The 24277-nt window shown below is 36.3% G+C and overlaps 1 protein-coding gene across 1 annotated transcript in view; it reads right to left on the reverse strand.

Moving 5' to 3' along the window:
• The window catches only part of LOC130052609 (DNA mismatch repair protein Msh2-like), a 43938-nt gene that overhangs the window by 12079 nt on the left and 7582 nt on the right, over positions 1–24277 (reverse strand). Inside the window, exon 2 of the mRNA XM_056158097.1 lies at positions 9894–10116. Within this exon, the coding sequence (XP_056014072.1) occupies positions 9894–10116 (223 nt within the window). The remainder of the gene's footprint in view (positions 1–9893; positions 10117–24277) is intronic.

Raw genomic sequence — 24277 nt, forward strand, 5'->3', positions numbered from 1 at the left:
TATTTGAATGTATCATAGATATGATTGTATCAATAAGCATGGCTTAAATTTTGCTGCCCTGGCTACACTTGATAGATGGTATCAATTATGCAAATATAATGTGAAGAGGTTTGAAATAACTTCTTTATCAATGATTAAGACATTCATATATATATATATTTCTAATCATTTTTAGCTCACCTGAGCTGAAAGCTCAAGTAAGCTTTTCTGATCACTAGTTGTCTGTCGTCTATCCGTCTGTCTGTAAACTTAACATTTTCGACTTCTTCTCCAGAACCACTGGGCCAATCATAACCAAACTTGGCAAAAAGCATCCTTCGGCAAAGGACTTTCAAGTTTGTTCAAAGGGGAGATAATCACAAAAATAGGGTGGGGTAATTTAAAAATCTTCTTATCAAGAACCACTAGGCCAGAAGAGCTGAAATTTACACGATATCTTCCTTACATAGTGCAGATTCATGTTTGTTAAAATCATGGCCCCCGGGGGTAGGATGGGGCCACGATAGGGGATCAAAGTTTTACATATAAATGTATAGGAATTTTTTTTTAAAAATTTGATATTTACATAAAAGCTTCCTGACATAGTGCAGATTCAAGTTTGTTAAACTCATGACCCCTGGGGCTAAGATGAGGAGGCCTCAAAAGGGGATCAAAGTTTTATATACAAATAAATAGAACTTCTTTTTAAAATCTTCTTAGGCCAAAGAAGTTTACATTTGCACAAAAGCTTCCTGATATAGTGCAGATTCAAGTTTGCAAAAGTCATGGTCCTTGGGGGTAAGATGGGGCCACAGTAGGGGATCATAGTTTTTACATACAAATATATAGGGAAAATCATTAAAAATCTTCTGATGAGGAATCACTGGGCCAGAAAAGTTTACATTTACATAAAAGCTTCCTGACATAGTGGAGATTCAAGTTTGTAAAAATCATGGACCCCGGGAGTAGGTTGGGGCCACAATATGGATCAAAGTTTTATAAGCGAATATATATACAGGGAAAATCTTTTGATATGAGCCAAGGTGACTCAGGCAAGCGATGTGGCCCATGGGTCTCTTGTTGAAAATAGGACAGTCACATTTTTTTTGGGATATATAGGGCTTTATAGGGATTTTAATGACTTATAGGGAAAATATAGGAACCTTCAAGTTTATAGGAAAATATAGGAATAAATAGCGACTTGACACCCTGCAATCATGAATCGTGTATCTGCCATCACTTTCAATCATTTCCCTGACTTTTGAGACATTTGCCTTGCCTGTTACAGTCACAGGTCGGCCAGATTTTGCTGCACCTTTGATGGAGTCTGTGCCAGTCAGAAAGAACTAAAGCCAAAATTGCGTGATTTGGCCCTGTCAATCCTTGGAAATCAAACTTTTTATTTATGAAATAAAACTTGGGCAATACGTTGATAAGACATCATACTATCGATAGCCATATCAAGTTTTGTGCAGGAAACAGCTCGAGCGTAATTATATGCATTGAAAGCGGATGCAGTATGGCAAATATACCCATTTTTAACAGAATTTCTAGACTTTATTCAACAAATTTTTATGGGCGCCATCCTTGAACCACGCTGAAATTTTTCATAAAATTATATGACTACCTAAGGAATATAATGTATCAGTGGTGTGCTGGTTCTCTACTTACAAACTGTCTTATAAGATACCTTATCAGACCCATAAACTTCCCCCAATTCAGTAAAAATCTGCATTACCGAATGACCGAGTTTTGTGCAAACTTTTATATAAGCTCTAATTTCTTAAGTATTCTCAACCCGTTTCCCAACCATTTTTACAACAGTGGTCAATGACTGGCTGTAATGATATGACTATAAGTTTAAAACTAAGTGGAGGTGAAGGCTCGTTTTTATACCATTGGAAAGGTATTGAATAGAGCTATTCAAGAATATCATCATCCATGAAATCATGCAAGGCGTTATCGCGCTGTGGTACAATACACATTACATATATCGAACAGCCCTCGTACATGTATATTACATAAACAAATATCACAAAAAACACCACCCAAATATAAGAAATGTTTGTAAAACATATATGCCCCCATGGTGCAAAATTGAAAAGGATCATACACATGCATCATTTAATTGATAGTAGTATCACCAATTACAAATATTGAGCAGACAATATCTTCCTATGTCCAGAGTGGATTAACCAAGTGACCTAAAAATCAATAGGGGTCATCTACTCCTTATGCTGTTCCAGTGTACCAAGTTTGGTGTCAATCAAGCAAATAATTCTTAAAATATAGTAGACAATATATTACTATGTCCGGTTTAACCCTTGACCTTTGACCATGTGACCTCAAAATCAATAGGGGTCTTCTCCTGAAAATGTACCAGTGTACCAAGTTTGATGTCTGTCAAGCAAAGGGTTCTCAAGATATTGAACAGACAGTATATTCCTATGTCCAGTTTGACCCTTGACCATAAAATCAAAAGGGGTCATCTTCTGAAGATACCAGTGTATCAGTGTACCAAAATTGATGTCTGTCAAGCAAAGGGTTCTCAAGATCTTGAGTGGACAGTATATTCCTATGTCCAGTGCTTGACCTTTGACCATGTGACCTCAAAATCAATAGGGGTCATTTACTCCTTGGGATGTACTAGTGTACCAAGTTTGATGTCTGTCAGGCAATGGGTTCTCAAGATATTGAGCGGACAGTGTCTTCCTATGTCCAGAGTAGATTGACCCATGACATTTTGATCTGAAAAACAATTGGGGTCCTCTTCTACTCATAAGCAACCCACATATGAAATATCATTATGATCATGTGATTGGTTCTCAAGATATTGAGCGGAGAACATGTGGTCTACCGACTGACTGACAGGTGCAAAGCAATATGCCCCTCTTCTTTGTAGGGGGGCATAATAAATAATCTACATCATTAACAGACTAAATCTTTAAGTGTGGAAGTGTACTATTACATGGCTGTTTCATCACCAGCATATCTGATATAAAGGTGTAAAGAGTTTTGTAGCATCATATGGTTGGAATGAGAATAAATATATTTTTAAAAAATTAGGAAAAATTTGCAAGAGAAAATTACAAAATAACGTGATTGTGAACTAAAAATGATGGGAAAATAATAATTTAGAGTACTTCCGGTAAAAAAAGTTATTTGGTAATTCGTACCATTGTGAATTCGAAATGAACATTGCTGAGAATGACATAAAACAATGAGATTATTGTAAGAGCAAGAGATTAAAATACAAGATCAACACAATCAACTGACAAACAAATGAATCTAGCTCTAAAATATCAGTGAGAGAAAAGTGAAGATAAAGATGACGTACTGTAGTTTTCAAGGTCAATACATTTTTTCTTTATATTCCCTTTCAAGGTCAAACAATTTTGAGAAAAAACATAAAGTGCGCCGCCACTGAACATGATACGTCCATAAGCTATTTATTCACTATAAAAAGATAAAAAAAGCACATGACACAAAATCATGTCAACCTTCATTGGTGCAAAGATTGCACCAATGAAAGGTGAAGATAACGAACAGTGATCAATCTCATAACTCCTATAAGCATTACAAAATAGATAGTTGGGCAAACACGGACCCCTGGACACACCAGAGGTGGGATCAGGTGCCTAGGAGGAGCGAGTATCCCCTGTCGACCGGTCACACCCACCATGAGCCCTATATCTTGATCAGGTAAACGGAGTTATCCGTAGTCAAAATCAGTGTACCAAGAAAGGCCTAACAATCGGTATGAAACTCATAGGATTTGACCCAATGATAGGTTATATTGACGAACTAGATCGTTATAAGGACCATAGAATTTGCAAAATCCTGACTTCAATCGAGACTGTTGAAACCCCTATACCATCAACTTGTTTGTCAGTAGCTTGCCTTGATTTAAAAACTGGCCATACGCAGTACCAATATCTTGCATTTGGTCTGAGGTGAAATCAAGATTATTCCTTGTAATGTTTCTATTGCACATTGCAATGACATGTTAATATGTTTCTTGAATTGTTCAAATAACTACAGAAATATTCCAAAACATATCTTCATTCTATCACATATGTTTAAATAATTTCCTTCATATGGTACGAATTACTTATTTTGAGTTGCACAAAGATTATACTCATTAATTAATCTTTAACTGGACATATGTAATTTAGATCTTATCAAAATGATCTTTGACTCTCCAGCTGAACTCTGAAACACCATGGCTTACTCCCAAGGGACTGATAGAATTTTAATTTTACAGACATGAAACATTATCAGCTTAGATTATTATTCCCATGAGAAAATTCCTCTATCTGTTCTGTGATGTGCATGAGAAGTCTTTGCAAGTTTTGTAGTACAATACTGCATTTATATCATTAATGTTAGAAACAAAATAAGTATTCATATCAATTGTTATGTTGCAACATTTCATTAAAAAAGTGCATTTTGATGTAATGTTTATTGAAAGATTATTAAATGTATTACTCTTTAACATATGTAGGGATTACCTCCCTTAACGCATTGTTTTAAAAAAAACCCAAACAACTTACCATTTCAAAAGTTTTAATGACCAGATTTTCAGCTACAATTTACATTTCTATACAGATGCACAAATTGACAAAGTCTGCTGATTCTAGTACTCATATCTACATGAACCCCAAACAAGAGGCCCATGGGCCATATCGCTCACCTCGGCTCATATCTAAAGATTTTTCCTATATATTCGCATGTAAAACTTTGATCCCTATTGGGGCCCCAACCTACTCCCGGGGGCCATGATTTTTTCAAAATTGAATCTGTACTATGTCAGGAAGCTTTTATGTGAATGTAAACTTTTCTGTCCCAGTGATTTTTCAGAAGAAATTTTTTTTAATGATTTTCCATATATATTTGTATGTAAAACTTTGATCCCCTATTATCACCTCATCTTACACCCAGGGGCCATGGTTTTAATAAACTTGAATCTGCACTATGTCAGGAAACTTTTAAGTAAATTTCAACTTTCCTGGCCCAGTAGTTTCTGAGAAGATTTTTAAAGATTTTCCCTATATATTTCTATGTAAAACTTTGATCCCCCTTGTGGCCCCATCCTGCCCCCGGGGGCCATGATTTGAACAAACTTGAATCTGCACTATGTTAGAAAGCTTTCATGTAAATTCAGCTTTTCTGACTCAGTGGTTCTTGAGAAGAAGATTTTAAAAGATTTTTCCTATATATTCACATGTAAAACTTTGATCCCTATTGTGGCCCCACCCCAACCAACCCCCCGGGGGCATGATTTTAACAAACTTGAATCTGCACTATGTCAGAAAGCTTTCATGTAAATTTTAGCTTTTCTGGCCCAGTGGTTCTTGAGAAGATTTTTAAATGACCCCACCTTATTTTTGCGATTATCTCCCCTTTGAAAGGGACATGGCCCTTCATTTGAACAAACTTGAAAGCCCTTCACCCAAGGAAGCTTTTGCCCAAGTTTGGTCACTGGAATCACTTGACCTTGATACTAGTTTGTAGATCTTATCATCCATTTATCATTTCTTAAGATTCAATCTCTCTATCAATTCCAGTTCTAAAATTATTTGAGTTTGTATGTTGAAGATCAGAGGTCAAGGTCACTGGAGTCACTTGACATTGATTTGTAGATAATATCATTCTTTCATCATTTCTGAAGATCCCATATCACAATCAGACCAGGTTTTTAAGTAATACCAATTTTATGTTCTAAGGTCAGAGGTCAAGGTAACTGGAGCCACTTGACCTTGATACTAGTTTGTGGATATTATCATTTCTGAAGGTTCCATGTCTCTATCAATTCCAGTTCTAAAGTATATGAGATTGTATGTTCAAGGTCAGAGGTCAAGGTCAATGCAGTCACTTGACCTTAATACTGATTTGTAGATCTCATTATTCTAACAACATTACTGAAGATCCCATATCTCTATCTGACCTGGGTCTGAAGTAGTATCAATTTTATGCTATAAGGTCAGATGTCAAGGTCACTGGAGTCACTTGACCTTGACACTAGTTTGTAGGTCCTGTCATCCTCTTGCCATTTCTGAAGATTCCATGTTGCTATTAGTCCCGGTGTTAAAGTTATACAAGTTTTTATGTTCATGGTCAGAGGTCAAGGTCACTGGAGTCACTTGTCCTTGATATTAATTTGTAGGCCCTGTCATTATCTACTCATTTCTGAAGACCCCAGGACTTTATCTATCATTATTGTCAATTTAAATCTGTTGAATTTTGGAATTGATTTTCCCTCATAGAGTTCTATGTTAAACCCTACCCCCATTTGATCCCCCCAAAATGTACCCTAACCCCTTCAATCTGAAAACAAAAACATTTTGCATATCTAGATACATTGGCCTATCATATCCTTGAATGTCTATTACTTTCATCAACTGGTTACAGAGAACGGTGTCAAACAGTTTTAGGAGTGAGAGAGAAGCAGAAGAATAAGAATCAAGTACAAACAAGAGGCCCATGGGCCACATCGGTCACCTGGGCTCATATTTAAAGATTTTTCCTATATATTTGCATGTAAAACTTTGATCCCTATTGTGGCCCCATCCAACCCCCGGGATCCATGATTTAAACAAACTTGAATCTGCACTATGTCAGAAAGCTTTCATGTAAATCTCAGCTTTTCTGGCTCAGTGGTTCTTGAAAAGAAGATTTTCCCTATATATTTGTATGTAAAACTTTGATCCCTTAAATGACCCCACCTTATTTTTGTGATTATCTCCCCTTTAAAAGGGACATGGCCCTTCATTTGAACAAACTTGAAAGCCCTTCACCCAAGGAAGCTTTTGGCTAAGTTTGGTTGAAATTGGCCCAGTGGTTCTTGAGAAGAAGTCGAAAATGTAAAAAGTTTACAGACGGACAAACAGATGGATAGAAGATGGACAACAGGTGATCAGAAGAGCTCACTTGAGCTTTCAGCTCAGGTGAGCTATCAAGAAATCTCCAAACTTCATTTGGGAGACTTAATTAGTACTAGTTCTGTTTGTGTTATTAAATTTCATTTACAAACATTACAAGGTCCATATTGCTAAAAATACTTTTCGTATTCATATTTGTACAAATATCTATATATTGATTTCTGTTACATCAAATATGCAATGAACCGGAATAGCTGTGTGTCGAAATATTACGATATCCGATGACGTAAATTGGTTGACATGTAAACAACCGAGTGAAGACATATATGTCTCTAGTGTCCACCTTTTTCATAAATGAATCTTCTCTGTGTTTGGAATGCATAGACCATAACCTTACACCATTACAAATTCAGTCCACATGTTGTAATCTTATGAGGATGCCAAATTTATGTCTGTACCATATATTTGTACGATAACTTTAAAAATCATACCCTATCCCCCTGTATACTGCGATAGCAATTTGAACATGCTCATCAGTGCCAAGAAAACTGAATGCATGGAGATATATGTGAAGCCAGATATTCATTAAAATCAACAGTCTTTATATTATTAAAATAAACATATGATAGTGCATAAAGAAAATGTGTGGAAGTAAAGGCGCAGACGATGGGTTGATCTTGATTGTATCTGTAGTGGATTGGAGGACTTAACTTCATAATGTTTGATCAAATAACTAAAACTAAATAACTAGTGCAAGGTTCTTATAACTATTCCTAACATGGTTGCATATATACTAATCAAAATTTGAAAAGGATCATAGATATTTTTCTGTTTAAAAAATTAATAACTGCATAACTGGCAATATTGTGTCCAAGTGAAATCAAAAACGTCTTCAACAAACTTGCACGTGCATTTCATGCCATGGGAAATGTGTTTCTCATCACAGTTTATGCTTTTGCTACCATTGCACGATTTTCACTCAGGCATCGGTGTCTGATTCTTTCTAAAATTTCAAACTCACTTGAGTGTTTACACTACGTTTATCAACGCAATGCCCCCTCAACGTGTAAGGCGTCGCCTGATGACAGAACAACTGGGCAGATGTATTGGAATGCTTGACGCTGGCTATTCACAACGTGACGTTGCAAATGCACTAAACGTCAGCCAGAGCGTTGTAAACAGGGCCTGGAACTGTCAGCAAACTTTTGGTACAGCAGCACACCGACATGGGGGTGGTCGTCAGAGGTCGACAACCCAACGCCAAGACCATTTTGTGGCTCTTCAGGCACGACGCCATCCCTTCTGGACAGCAACTAGCCTACGTAACGATCTCCTGAACGCCTCGGGGGTGAATGTGTCCATGCACTCAGACGATACTGAATTGGCTTCACAATGCACTGTCTCAACTCAAGAAGGGCATGTGTTCGAGTCCCTCTGACTGTTCGACACTGGCGGGAGCGATTGGACTGGGCTGAAGATCATGTCACTTGGACACAGAACGATTGGGTTCAAGTTCTGTTCACCGATGAGTCCAGGTATTGTTTGGACTTTACAGACAGGAGGCACAGAGTGTGGCGACGACAACGTGAACGTTTCCATGATGCCAACATCAGTGAACATGACTGTTATGGTGGTGGTTCCATCATGGTATGGGGTGGAATCAGCAGGGATGGAAGAACAAATCTTCATGTCCTGGAGAGAGGAACAATGACGAGGGTGCGGTACCGGGATGAGATCCTCGATGTTTACGTCAGACCCTACGCTGGTGCTGTTGGCCCTGAGTTCATCCTGATGGATGGTAATGCTCGTCCTCATCGCGCCAAGGTGGTGGAGCAGTACCTTCAGCAGGAGACAATTGTCCGTATGGACTGGCCAGTGCGCTCGCCGGACTTGAACCCGATTGAGCATGTATGGAACATGCTGCAGGTTGCCCTTTCACGCCGTAGAGAACAACCCACGACTTTGGCAGAGCTCGGAAACGCCCTCGTGGAAGAGTGGAACAACCTTCCCATTGGAAACATCCGGGTGCTTACTGACAGCATGGCTTGACGTTGTCAAGCCGTCATTGATGCAAGGGGAGGCCATACCCGGTATTGACACTTCATCGACTAAGTGTAATGATGGACTATCCCCAAAAACTGTGTAATTCTTTCTCTGGTTTGCTGTTAACTTTTTGTAATGATATGCCTTTTGGTGTTGTTATCAGATTTCAAGCATGCCGTATTGATAAAAGTTCATGAGTAAACACGTTTCTGAGTCAAATTTATGTCTTTTGTTATGTTAGTGGTAAATTACACACATATAACCTAGTGATCCTTATCAATTTTTGCAAAATTAATACAACTGATATGGATTCTGCATGTTATAATTTCTATATGCATGAATTTTCGTGGAAAAAATACACTGGGTTTATAAAGAAGGTCCGAGCTATTCCATACCATGATCTGAATTTTGGAATGAAGATACTTTATTTTACTCAAAATTACAGGGCTATATTTGGGTATTCATGACTCTTGTCCTTCTGATCAGAAAAGCTCACTTCAGGTGAGCTAACAAAGATTTACTATCACCCTACACCTAAGCTTGATTCGTTTTTGTTTTTTTACCTTACCTGCTGGTGGACTTTATTCCTTACTACCCTAGCCTTGCAATTACCTGCTCTGCTTCTTCACTGTCCTATCATGAGGACTGTCCTCAGCCAGACTGACTAATTCAGCCTCTGCAGCTCTTTATATATATTTGGATCATACCACTCCAAAAGGGGAGTTAGTTTGTTCGATTATTTATCATAAATGAATCTGTGTTTGGAATGCATAGACCATAACCTTACACCATTACAAATTGTTTTATCTTTGAATTGTTATTGATTTCTGCTTGCACTTTGGTTTATTCTGACCCATAAAAACATTGAGAAAAGTTCAATGTTTCATTTATTCTACAAAAGTCATTTATAATATTATCTACTTTTTCAGCACATTCAAAATGCAATGTTTCTTTTTTCTGTTCAGGAAATATCTAACTCTAAAATTGTACCTCAATTACATGCATGGGAAAGTGGGCCAATTCTGCAACATGAATTCCAAAGCTCTGGTCACATGGTCCTTGCTTGACCCTGTAGAGCAGTGTCAGTGTGTCATTGGATGTCAAAGCGGATACATGTAGGTTGTTCACGCTGGAAATCTTATCAGCAAGCATAGTCAGCTCATGAAAATGTGTTGCAAAAAGGCAAAATCCTTTCACCTGAGTTGCAATGTGCCTATAAATATCAAATTGAAAACATTCCCACTATATAATAAAACATCTAATCAATAATATTCATGAATAAATCACAAGACAAAAGCTTAGCACAAGTGTTGAATATTGAAGGTCCAATGAGCACACCTTTAGAACTTAGGTGAGGATAATGCTTCTCCATTATAGAATTATGGCCGGACAAATATTTGTTACTTTTGTTCTCAATAACCTAATTTTGGCCAAATGGTCTTGCTTAGTTCTGGCCAGGTCATACATTGTAACATGTGATATTAAATTATTCAACTGCAAATCTGTACAATGGCTTTTAAAAAAAATGTGATTTTGAGTGAAAAATCTGTACACAATAATTAAGTTTGCAAAAAAGTGGTTCAAAATCTGCATAGAATAATTCAATCATAAAATATCTATAAATAATTTTAAGAATTTTTTAATCTAATTTAATTTTAATGCAGGGAAATATTTTCACAAATTCCATCAGTGGTAATAAAACAGAATTATCTCATGAATATAGTATGTAATGTTACCTATTTGATTGTTGTTGAGACCCAAAATATTTCATTGTTACTAATCTTATAATCATACATTGTCAAACTATATTGCATTTGCAAGAACAGAGAAAATTTGGGTGACTACATTTGGTGACACAATCAATTTCACTCCCAACATTTCATTTGAACAAAATGTGTTTGTGAAACACAAATGCCCCCAATAATGGCCAATTCCAAAGATAGCCAAGGTCACAAGGACAGATATCTTGGTATCAGAAGAAAGCCCCTTAGCCAAAATAACTGGAAATTTTCCATTGAAATAAAATTGAAAATCAATTGAAATAGCAGTTATCACTGAAATACCAGTATTTTATCAGTGATTTGCTTTTGGGGTTCATTAGAACAGTTATTTCATGACCATTGAAATACCTGTTTTTTAATAAATGTACTTTCAATACCTTAAATTTACCAGTGAAACACAAGTTTTTCTTAAAACTTGATAATCAATGCTATAAATATACATTGTTACACCAGTTAATTTCTATTACAGTTTTTCTGTTTTCAATGGTGAAGCATATCTTAGTCCAGTCAATCTAAAAGTTATATAAAAGTTTCCATCCTCTAAACCTTTCATCAGAAATTGATATAATTGATCACAAATTATCCCTGAGACAGGGACTTTTGGACCAAGGTCATTTTGGAAAGGTCAAGGTCACTCGGAACATATACCTTATGTAAGTAAAAGTTTTTGAAGTTATGAATATTGACACCAAAATAACTACCCCCCCCCCCCCATAAAAAAAGTTTAAAAAATCCTAGTTAATAATTCTCAAAAACACAGCAACCCCCCCCCCCCTTCATCCTTCATTTAAAATGATGCTGCGTATCAACGTAGTAAACCCCCAACCCCCCCAAAAAAATGCAACGTACTTTATAATGGGTGGCTCCCTCCCTCCCCCGGCCACTCTTTTTTATTTTTGTAGTAGTGAGTGGGAAGATTAGGTAGAGGTTATGAGTATTGGCCCCATGTATTAAATGACTCTCTCTCTCTCTCTCTCTCTCTCTCTCTCTTAAACACAGGCTATATGATTTTCAAAGAATTCGATATCGAGAATATTAAAATCTGGTAGGTCCCCCCTCTGAAAAAACAGTAGATTAAATAGATATCGGTAAATCGGCTGTTTCTTTCGACACGATTCCTGGATCCGCCCTTGATCCTCTCGCTTCTTCAGGATGCTCGCGCAGACTCCACATGACGTCATTTAAGGAATTTGAATTTCTTTCAACGCGGAGTGTTGGACAAGTGAATATATTTGATCAACATATGTTTGCAGCGATATATTATACCGATGACAGGAAAATAGAAGTGGTCCATTCTAAGAAGTGAATTGGTTGGAAAATGCAAACAAACATTCACAACTTTCAACTTGTTGTATAGAGACTGTGACAAAATGTAGCTACTTGATGCGCGGGGCGGGAGAGTTGGATGCAGAGACGTGATGTCGACTACGATGTGTGTGAACAAAGGTAAGCATTTCTTTCGTATAAATTTCAAGCGCAATCACATGGGCCTGTCACGAATTTGATCCTTCTCTATAGAGACTATACAATAAATTATAGTGCGGGGGCCTAAATTTTGCAGCCCTTCACCGGCAATGGTGACGTCTCCATATGGTAAAAACATAGCGCAGATTTCAATTCACTGCGATGATTTACATGGATGTCGTTAGACGAAAATATCGAGATTAAAGGTGTGTTTCTTAATTAGATCTCAGGAGTCGGCAGTTTTATCTGTAAGGGTGTACAATATAAATAACAAACACTAAGCTCTTCGCGATCGAAGCGACAGGAATGCAACCCAATTTTGGCAAAACACAACACGCGGCCCGGTATGATTTAACTAATATGACAGTGGAAATGTCCCACCTGATTTCTGGAACGACCACGGTAAATAACGTTGACAATTTAGATTTATGAAACATCACAATGTGTAATATACATAATATACTTTTGAAAATATATTTCTAGACTGTCCTGACTACAATTTTATTTCTACATGTTACATAAATGTGGGGGAAAATACTCGTCTTATGATTCTTTTATTTTATTTTATTTCTTATTTTTGTAGATTAAGCTTGATGAATCCTACAACCTGTTAATAGATGCGAGCAAGATTACCAGGCGGTGCCGGACTTGGACTTGTTGCTGCATTATTTTACTCCGACATATCTGGCAGCACATTCGACAGCAATAGGATTGAGATCGTCAATACTATACAGCTAATTCAAGGTATAGTAGACTATGAATCCTAAATGATAAATCATATTCAATATTAAATTTGGGATATTGACACAATTTGAGATACAGTTGTTGTCTTCGGACAGGCTGCATTTTTAAAAAGTTTCTTCACTGATAAGTTCTATAGTATTTTACAAATTTTGCCCTTAAGTCAATTGATAAGCTTTTCCCCTTTAGAATTTATTAAGCTATTAATATAACAATAATACACATGAAATATCTGATCTGTTCATGGATTTACTATATTGTATCTTGTCAAGTCAAAGTCAACCACTGTCATTTTACTACCATGTTTTATTTAAATTCTTTCTATTGTTTTATCATTTCCTTTATAGCTCTTGCAGGTCTTTTATTAGTGTATATTATCAATGATTATTAGCACAAACATTGTACAGCGCATAGAAACTATATGTAATTTTGTGCTTTATAAATGAATAAAATAATAAATAAATATATATATGGCCCCTAGAGGCACTGTCAGTTGTCTTGATAACTAGTATATTTATATATATATATCTGTGTGTGTGAAGTAATTACTGCAGTTCACTACAGCTCGAAGATCTCGTTATCACTAATTCATTAAACTTAAACGAAACCTTTTTATTTTACAGAATACTTACAAAAGCAGTTCAAATGTGATAATGCCACACCCCTCATAAAAAGAAAATGCCTGGACATTGCCAGAAGCCCGAAATTGATTGATTCAGTGTTACATTGAATTTAAAGGACGTGTACTACACATGAAATCTGCACAATGGACTTTTCCTTGTTGTGCCGACATTTCTTAAATGTTAACTGTAGCACACTCGTGCTTGTTGCTCCAATTTGGACCAGAAACAATTTTTGTTCCGGAATTTAAAAGCAGTCGGGGGTTTTGAGTCCAGGTCGGTCGGGCAACGGGAAACGGACATAAACTTGAAGAAACAGGCTTTATAGGAATACACCAAAAAAATGTGAAAGAAAATTGTATTTATGACATAATACATTTTGATGTATGCTTTCATCATTTTGTTGATGGCAGTGATCAACTGTTGAATGTTCAAGTCCAGTTATATATTTTTTAAACAATGTTGTAGAATAAGCAGCAAAAAGAATGTGCATTTACCTGATCATGTACCATTTGCTTTTCAACTTTCTATGTATGTATTTTTTGCTTCATTCTATTTTGCACAATTCATGAGTTTGCATAGAACATGAGTTTACACACATGTGGAAATTTGTTTTATTGGTATTTCAAATGCCAAGCACAAAATAATTTGACTTGTAGTGGGTTGTGAAAACAGAAAATTGATTCTATTTTTCTTTATTGTTATATTTGTATTTCATTACATTGTCAACAAAATTTCATTAAGCAGTTTTCCTGTTAATAGTAAATAATTAAAAAAGAAAAAAAAAAAAAGAAAAAAAAAAAGAAAAAGATTTTTCCATTGATTTTTAATGTATATTTATGAGCTATTATTTATTTTTCCATTGATTTTACAGTTAATTTTGATGTCATTTAACTGGCTCAAGCTCATTTACATATTTCGCTTATTTCAATGAGGTTTCAATGGAGTTTCACTGCATTTTCAATGAAAACTGGAAAATCACTGGCTCAAGCTCATTTACATAATTCGCGTATTTCAATGAGGTTTCAATTGAGTCTCAATGGAGTTTCACTGCATTTTCAATGAAAACTGGAAAATCAATGCTTTTTCTAGGTTAGAATTGTATTGCTAGTTTTATTTGAATTTGTGATACTGGTATAACACTGTTCTTTCAATGGTCAGAATAAAACTACAAAAGTAATGGAAATTTAATGCCATTCTTTTTTCTAAGGGCTAGATCTTGTCACAAGAAATGCTCAATCAGACATGTACAATATGAAAGCTCTAATATTTACCACTTAGAAGTTATGACCAGTGTCAAATTTTTAAAAAGTAGGTCAAACTCCAAGGTCAACAATTTTGGTACCCATGGAAAGGTCTTGTCACAAGGATAACTCATGTGAAATATCAAAGCTCTAGCACTTATTATTCAAGTTATTAGTAAGGTTAAAGTTTTCAAAAAGTAGGTCAAGGTCACAGGGTAAAAAATTGTTGGTACCCACGGAAAGGTCTTGTCACAAAGAATACTGATGTGAAATATCAAAGCTCTAGCACTTGCTGTTCAAAAGTTATTAGCAAGGTTAAAGTGTCAGACAGAATGACAGACAGAACAAAAACATTATGCCCCCTGATCTTCGATCTCGGGGGCATGAAATTAAGATTTAAAACAAGAGTACCACCAACGGTACATAATATGCCCATGAAAAGCTAAAATAGGGCGTTTTTCTTACACCATGATTTATAGAACTTGCCTTCAAGTAGTATCAGCAATCATTAGGGTGTGACATATGAGGGCTGTTCGAAATGTAATGTGTATTGTACCACAGCATGATAACATTTTGCACGATTTCGTGGATGATGATACTCTTGAATAGCTCTATTCAATATCTTTCCAACTGTTTTGTAATAAAATGATGATTTAATTCTATTACTATTGCCATTCATGGTGAAGGTACAGTGCCATATTTTACGCTTATCAGTCTTGTCCTGTTGACTTTGTTTACATTTGTTTCAGCGAGCATCTTTAACGTGATCATCGTTTAAATCATGACTTTGTTTATTTGATCACTTATAAGGGTTTTTATAATTACCGAGTGAATCTCATCCATCTTTCTGTGGACTCTGTATGCCGTATTTCTGCTGCAAATCATTATTTACCGCTCTCAAACTTTCTCGTGTGCTGCCTGTATTGACGTCTGACAGGCCTATTCACTCCGGACTCTGACTGCCTGCATTGTGTTCTGGTGCTTGATTTTAATATATTACTATGGATTACTACTTATTGTGTATTATTTATATATGAATCTATGCTGACCAACCTTTTTGTCTAAATTTTATCCCGATAAAACCGTTTATCTGTCTTATTTTTGCATGTAATCAGAGTCCTAAATTTTTGTATCTCACTTTCGTTTTCTTTGATATTCCTATGCGCATTATTCACAGGCCCGGTGCTTAATTCTAAATGTTAGAAGTCTAATACATACTACCATAGTGAACAATTTCCAAATATGAATTTTAGTTATTAATTATGGCTTTATATATTTAATTAATTACATCCGGACAAGGCTTTGTATATATCTTATATGTTTTTATTGCCATTAAAAATCACATGTCCGGAATTTATGATAGTCCTGTCTGGAATGTCTGTATCCGAACAATTATTGATTGGATAACTTTTATCCGGACAATAAGGACAAGCAGTGATTGGTTGGACAAGTCTATATAAGGAAGCTCAGTCTCAGTATCCATCATCTTCTCCTAGAGAACACTTTTCATTAAGCAGAACAATCAATGTAGATTAAATATGAACTTGGTAGTTGATGACGCTAATTTCTATAAGAACTTTATTTGTCCGGACAGTCCATATCATTATTCAGTCATGAATTTAGATTTCACTAAAGTAGAAAATTATTATAGTTCTTATTAATATTTTAGTCTATTGAAGACAGTGTTACGATGTTTAACTTGGATGATTAGTTGTCCGGAACGTTTTACAGCGTTTTAAAAGAATCACTTATTTGGATTCTTGTTTAATAAGTTCATAGGAGTCAAGTTGTATAGATTAGATGTTAGAGTTTATGACCGCAGGAGTAGTAATTAAGTTACTGTTATATTCACATCACGTTTTAGCCAGTGATATGTAGGAGTTAGTTAAAGACAGGTAGTAAAACAAAACAAGAGGCCCATGGGCCACATCGCTCACCTTGGTCCATATCAGAAGACTTTCCATATATATTTGCATGTAAAACCGTAGTCCCTATTATGGCCCCAACCTAACCCTGGAGGCCATGGTTTTTGCAAACTTGAATCTACACTATGTGAGAAAGCTTTCATGTAAATGTGAACTTCTTTGGCCCAATGGTTCTTGAGAAAAAGATTTTTCCTATATATTTGTATGTAAAACTTTGATGCCCACCTTGTGGTCCCATCCTACCCCCAGGGGCCATGATTTGAACAAACTTGAATCTGCACTATGTCAGAAAGCTTTCATGTAAATATCAGCTTTTCTGGCTCAGTGGTTCTTGAGAAGGTTTTTAAAGAATTTCTCTATATTTGTATGTAAAAGTTTGATCCCCTATTGTGGCCCCATCCTACCATGATTTGAACAAACTTAACTCTGCACTATTTTAGGAAGCTTTCATGTAAATATCAGCTTTTCTGGCTTAGTAGTTCTTGGGCAGAAGATTTTTAAAGATTGTCCCTATATATTTGTATGTAAAACTTTGATCCCCTATTGTGGCCCCATCCGACCCCCGCGGGCCATGATTTTAACAAACTTGAATCTGCATTATGTCAGAAAGCTTTCATGTAAATATCAGCTTTACTGGCTCAGTGGTTCTTGAGAAGAAGATTTTTAAAGAATTTTTCTATATTTGTATGTAAAATTTTGATCCCCTATTGTGGCCCCATCCGACCCCTGGGGGCCAGGATTTTAACAAACTTGAATCTGCATTATGTCAGAAAGCTTTCATGTAAATATCAGCTTTTCTGGCTCAGTGGTTCTTGAGAAGAAGATTTTTCCTTTATATTTGTATGTAAAATTTTGATCCCCTATTCTGACCCCATCCGACCCCCGGGGGCCATGATTTTAACAAACTTGAATCTGTACTATATCAGAAAGCTTTCATATAAATCTCAGCTTTTCTGGCTCAGTGGTTCTTGATTTTAACAATTTAGAATCTGCACTACCTAATAAAGCCTATCTATAAATTTCATCTTTCCTGGCCCAGTGGTTCTTGATTAGAAGATTTTTTAATGACCCTACTCTATTTTTACCTTTTCTTGATTATCTCCCCTTGGAAGGTGGCCTGGCCCTTTATTTTAACAATTTAGAATTCCCTTTACCTAAGGATGCTTTGTGCCAACTTTGGTTGAAATTGGCCCAGTGGTTTTTGAGAAGAAATCAAAAATGTTAAAAGTTTACAGTTGGACGGATGCCGGACTACGGGTGATCAGAAAAGCTCACTTGAGCTTTTAGCTCAGGTGATCTAAAAAGTGGGGGTGGTTCCAAGTCTGTTATATCACAGTTAAACGCTCGACTGTCTGGATCGACACATTTAATATTTCCTTTTGATAAACTATTTAAAGTATCTATAGTAAATAACCAACGCTTAATTTCAGTCTACATGTTTATTAAGCTGAGAGCATTAGGCGCGGAGATACACGTTTTAGGATTTTTCAGCCTAGGTGTCACGAGTCATTCCCCTTTGGGCATGCATTGTTGAATGGTCAGCATCTCGGTCTATGTGTTGTTGTTTTATCCTGATATATTGTTATTTGGAGTTGTGAGCCATCCTGAATAAATTGTTGGTTGTTTTTAAGTTGTATATGGTGTTTATTTCTTCCTTTCTTTGTGACAAGGAACCGCTCGACTTGTTACAGTATAAACACGAGCCTTCAGCTCTAAATAGTTTTAAACTTGTAGTCATTTCAATAGGGCCAGTTGTTGACCACTGTTGTAACAAGAGGCCCATGGGCCACATCACTCACCTGAGTCACCTTGGCACATATCTAAAAAAATTTCCTATATATTCGCATGTAAAACTTTGATCTTTATTGTGATCCCAACCTACTACCGGGGCTATGATTTTTTCAAAATTGAATCTGAACTAGGTCAGGAAGCTTTCATGTGAATGTAAACTTTTCTGGCCCAATGATTTTTTCAGAAGATTTTTAATGATTTTCCCTATATATTTGTAAGTAAAAATTTATCCCCTACTGTCGCCTCATCTTACCCCCGGGGGCCATGATTTGAACAAACTTGAATCTTCACTATGTCAGGAAGCTTTCATGTAAATCTCAGCTTTTCTGGCTCAGTGGTTCTTGAGAAGATATTTAAATGACCCCACCCTATTTTTGCATTTTTGTGATTATCTCCCCTTTGAAAGGGACATGGCCCTTCATTTGAACAAACTTGAAAGCCATTCACCCAAGGATGGTTGAAATTGGCCCAGTGGTTCTGGAGAAGAAGTCGAAAATGTAAAAAGTTTACAGACAGATGGACAGACGACGGACAACAGTAGATTAGAAAAGCTCACTTGAGCTAAAAATGGTTGAGAAACGGGTTTAGAATATTGAAGAAATTAGAGCTTATATAAAAGTTTGCACAAAACTCGGTCATTCGGTAATGCAGATTTTTACTGAATTGGGGGAAGTTTATGGGTCTGATGAGGTATCTTAGGAGAAAGTTCGTAGGTGGAGAAAGAAATTACTGACTGGCACAGAGTCCGTCAAAGATGCAGCAAAATCTGGCTGACCTGTGACTGTAACAGGCAAGGCAAATGTCTCAAAAGTCATAGAAATAATCGAAAGTGATGGCAGATACATGATTCGTGATATTGCCAAAGCTGTTGGCATATCGCTATCATGGGTGCATTTCATTTTGAAGCGTAATTTGAAAGTACGAAAGATTTCTGCCAGATGGATACCACATGTATTGACAGATGACCAAAAATGGGTACGACTAAAAACTGCTCAGCAATTGCTCAAAATGTTTCCCAAATTCAATTAAAGACACTTTACAAACATTGTTACTGGTGACGAAACATGGGTTCACTATTTGGAACCATGTAAGAACAAGAGGTACTGTGAGCAATGCTCACTAAGAATACCCCCCGCTTACCCCAATCTCCCAGAAGGGTGTTGTTAATTGCTACTTCGATGTCGAGTGCACGTGACCTTTGACCTTTTGACCCCAAAATCGATAGGGAACATCTTCATCCCATGGGTAGTCCATATGTATGATATGGTGACTGTAGGTGGAAAGGATAACGCTTTAGAGCCCGGAAACCATATTGCTACTTCGATGTCCAGTGCGCTTGACCTTTGACCCCAAAATTGATAGGGAACATCTTCATCCCATGGGTAGTCCATATGTATGATATGGTGACTGTAGGTGGAAAGGATAACGCTTTAGAGCCCGGAAACCATATTGCTACTTCGATGTCCAGTGCGCTTGACCTTTGGACCCCAAAATCGATAGGGAACATATTCATCCCATGGGTAGTCCATATGTATGATATGGTGAAGGTAGGTGGAAAGGATAATGCTTTAGAGCCCGGAAACCATTGTGTCTACAGACGGACAACCCGATTCCAGTATACCTCCCCACAACTTGTTGCGGGGGGTATAACAATGCAAAGGCACCCTAGCTAAAACGGTTTCATATACATATTCTTATTCAATTTTAGATTTTGAATCACTTTAATTATTACAGACGAAGATTCAAATGGGAATTTTAACTAAAGAATGACCTGCATCTGTGTCTCACTTTCCCCAAGACAAAAACATCACCCTTTTTATACATATTTTATTCACTGTTCAATGAACTGTATTTCTGGAGAAAAAAAAATGCAACTGCAGATATGAATGTTATCCCTGTGCTAGATCAGTTGCAAAATTACGACTACTTTAAACACGACTTGACTACAGTGATGCATAAATTCGCCTATAGGTGGTGATAAACCGGAAACATGATGACGAAAGCAAAATCCAACTGGCGGCAATAAGCGCTTTTAAGCTACGCTTAGCGCTTAAAAAGGTGTTGTCTCATCCAAAACAATTTTAAAGAGGCTATAAAAGCCTTTAAATTGATAATTTTTAACCCACCATCCTCATATTACTTTACAATTACCTCTTTTTAAGCGCTAAGCGTAGCTTAAGCGCTTATTGCCGACAGTTGGATTTTGCTTTCGTCATCATGTTTCCGGTTTATCACCACCTATAGGCGAATTTATGCATCGCTGTAGTCAACAAGTCGTGTTTAAAGTAGTTGTAATTTTGCAACCGATCTAGCACGGGGATAACATTCATATCTGCAGTTGTATTTCCCCCCCGGAAATACAGTTCGTTGAACAGTGAATAAAATATGTATAAAAAGGGTGATATTTTTGTCCTCATTCTTGGGGAAAGTGAGACACAGATGCAGGTCATTCTTCAGTTAAAATTCCCATTTGAATCTGCGTCTGTAATAATTAAAATGATTCAAAATCTAAAATTGAATAAGAATATGTATATGAAACCGTTTTAGCTAGGGTGCCTTTGCATTGTTACATTCGCATGGCGCTTAGAGGCCAGGAAAATCAATTTGCATGGTGCAATCTATAATTAGAAGCCACGTCATTAAGCTATACACGAGTCAGGAGGGTTTTCCACGTGTGTTTTGGCTGCTGTTCCGACTCAGTAAAATTTTTCTCTGACGTAGCAAAAATGTGTGCAACACAGTAAAAAATTAACTGATCCGCGTCCATTGTGAACGAGAAAGAATTTGTGCACGATTATGCTTTGACAGCGAAGGACAGAGATCGGTGTCTCAGAAGGATGATATTGCGTAATTGCTTACACCTTCCCCGATCATATATGTAAGTCGGTCATGCAGAAATTTAGAGGATGCAACGGTGTAACTTAAGCTTACTTTATTATTTCTAAACGACCAAGATATTCTTCAGAATCATTGTCAACACAATCAAATTTGATTTCGTGATTTAGTTTCAAAAATGAGACTAAAAATAATAGTCTTGGGGCAAGAAAAAGATAAAAGGTACAACATTATATTATATTATATTATGGAAGACAATACCCCGGTTTCAAGTATTCAAAACACCGAGTGGAATTTTACGAGGGCTGTATACTGAAATACATATGTTTAGAACAAGTGTTAGATAAACATTGCCATTATGTCAAGCATGAATGTGAAATGGTTTGCGGTCCACAGCACGCTACATACAACAAAAAGTAATCGTGTTTTCAATTTCTTTGTACTTCAAACAAACAATTGACAATGACATGCATATGCTACATGTATTTCCGAACGTACAAATGATGAAGAAGGGGGAGGGGCATGGATGTACTGTCGTTGTTCCCTGTCCCCACATTTTGTTTTTCGCTGAACGATCTTTTCATATAAAAAAGATGCATTTAGTTTTTTGGTGAGATGCCTCTTCATTATTTCTAACAGCGGTTTGAACATTACCGTTTGAAAATTACTTTTGTAACTTTTCAGTGCCTCGTTTGGGATTCTCATTTAGCTACATTTACATGTTGTAATTCTTGCATATTTATTGCGATCGAGTCACTTTTGTTACGTTTTTTTCCATATTAGAACTCCTACACAAGCTTCGAATCTTATGGTTTTTTGCTAAGGTTATTAGCATTTTCATATAAAGAACTGTTTTATAAAATTAAAACAATAGCAATGTGTATTATGTCTCATTCAGACAAACGGATGAGTCTCCTTTGCAATATGAATATGAGCTTTTACACAAGAAGTGTAATACACACAAGTTGATGAGTACAGCGTTTAATGTACCTGTGTACAAACTCTTGGTTTTTTTTTTTTTTTTTTTTTTAAAGATTTACGTATAACAAACAATCACTACAATTGCTAAATGTAAATCCATGCTTATATGTTAGTCTAATTCATCATCATATTTGAATTAGTATATCCTCTTGCATGTTAAAAATGAGCTATCTCCCCTCTTGTTGATGACGCAGTATTCAGTTTCAAAGTAATATTGCACATGTAAGATGAACATCTTTTCTAAATAACTTCCTAAATTTTGTTTTCAGTTATACATGTGTTTATCGGATTTATTTGGATTCAGATTCTCTCCAACCTGATTTTGAATTGAAAATAACTTCATTATTGATTACAAAAAATAATTCCACTTTCATGGTTTGATTGCTATTTACAGATAATTATGCACTGGATTCTGTAGTACAAGTCATACTGATCGATGCATGTTTATGTGTGTATTTAAATGATTTCTGGTAAGGTAATGAAATGGATGTAAAGCGTTTCATAATCCTGCATTATTGGTGTGTTTTGACATGTGGCATTTGTTAGTGTATGTGGTTATGTGTAATTTTCTTTTTTGTCCAGTTTGTTTGTTCCTTTCTATTATAAGTGACTTACATATATGTATCAAACTATTGATTTGTTTCATTTCAGTTGTATTCTAAAAATATTTCATACGCTATTCAACTGGAACACAACAGTAAGTTAGTTGCGTAATAACAATTGAACACTTTATGCCGAAAACTACTATTACAACTGCTTTCACATTTTCTACCAAAAATGTTCTTCTCTATAACATCACATCTGTAAGAGAAAAAAATATATGCATAGTCATGTAGAGCATTTAATGATCCGGGGACCGGAGCAGAGCGGATCAGAAACCCTTGCCTTGGGAAGATGGGTGGAAGCTAAACAGGGTATAAAGTGTTCATTTGTCAAATATTTGAATAACATAGCCTTAAATGCTATTGATTGATTGTATCTTGTTTAACGTTCTTCTCAATAATTTTTAATTCATATGGAGACGTCACCAAGACCGGTGAAGGGCTTCAAATTTAGGCCTATGCTCGGCGCTTACGGCCATTGAGCAGTGAGGGTTCTTAAGCGTGCCACACCTACTGTGACACGGGACATCCGTTTTAAAGGCCATCTCCGAGGACCCGTGACATTCACACCTGATGCCGAGAGTTTGGTGATGGAACTGTCACTACCTTTTTAACGAACTAGGTCTGTCGCGACAGGGATTCGAACCCCGACCGCCCGCATACAGAGCGAACACTTTACCTCTGGACCACCGCAGCGGTGGTAATGCTATTGATACTAAATTCTGATTACCGTATTTTGCCGAATATAATACACACTTTTTTAAGAGAATTTTTTTGTGCTAGAAAGGGATGCGTATTATATACCACAATAGGTTTTTGACCTTTTTTCCCAGATAAAACTCTGTGATTAAGTAGTGTAATATTTCACTCAAAGACCTAGGATTCAGATACTGTATGCCTTTTCACGTTCACCTATTTAAAAGCTAAAAAAAAAATCGACCTCCTGAAAATTACTACAGGAACATAAAATTGCAGAAAATGTGATACTTACAATGTCTAAATAATTCAATTATCATGAAACAGCCAATTAAAGTGTATTGGATCTGACTTCATCACATCACATGCTGCCATTATTTGAAGCATGCCTTGTCACATGCTAAAATAGTTGGAAGATTTTGACACTTGGCTTAAAGTTAGTTTACAGGAAGTTTTATGAATAGGCCTAATTTTTAAGGAAATGCTAATTTGAATTTTTGAAATAACTATTCTTATGTAATTACCATAATGAGAGGGTGACCTGAGAGTGTGTTTTACGAAGCCATTGTTGTGGACATTGTGCTTTTGTTAGATCAGGGTAAAGAAATACCACAGAGCATTGTTTTTACAGACAGAACACTAATTATTTAGAGATCCCATTCATGCCTTTGATCATAGTAAAGGAGGAGTTGAT

This window comes from Ostrea edulis, chromosome 3, assembly GCF_947568905.1.
Source record: "Ostrea edulis chromosome 3, xbOstEdul1.1, whole genome shotgun sequence".
In the NCBI taxonomy this organism is placed as follows: Eukaryota; Metazoa; Mollusca; class Bivalvia; order Ostreida; family Ostreidae; genus Ostrea; species Ostrea edulis.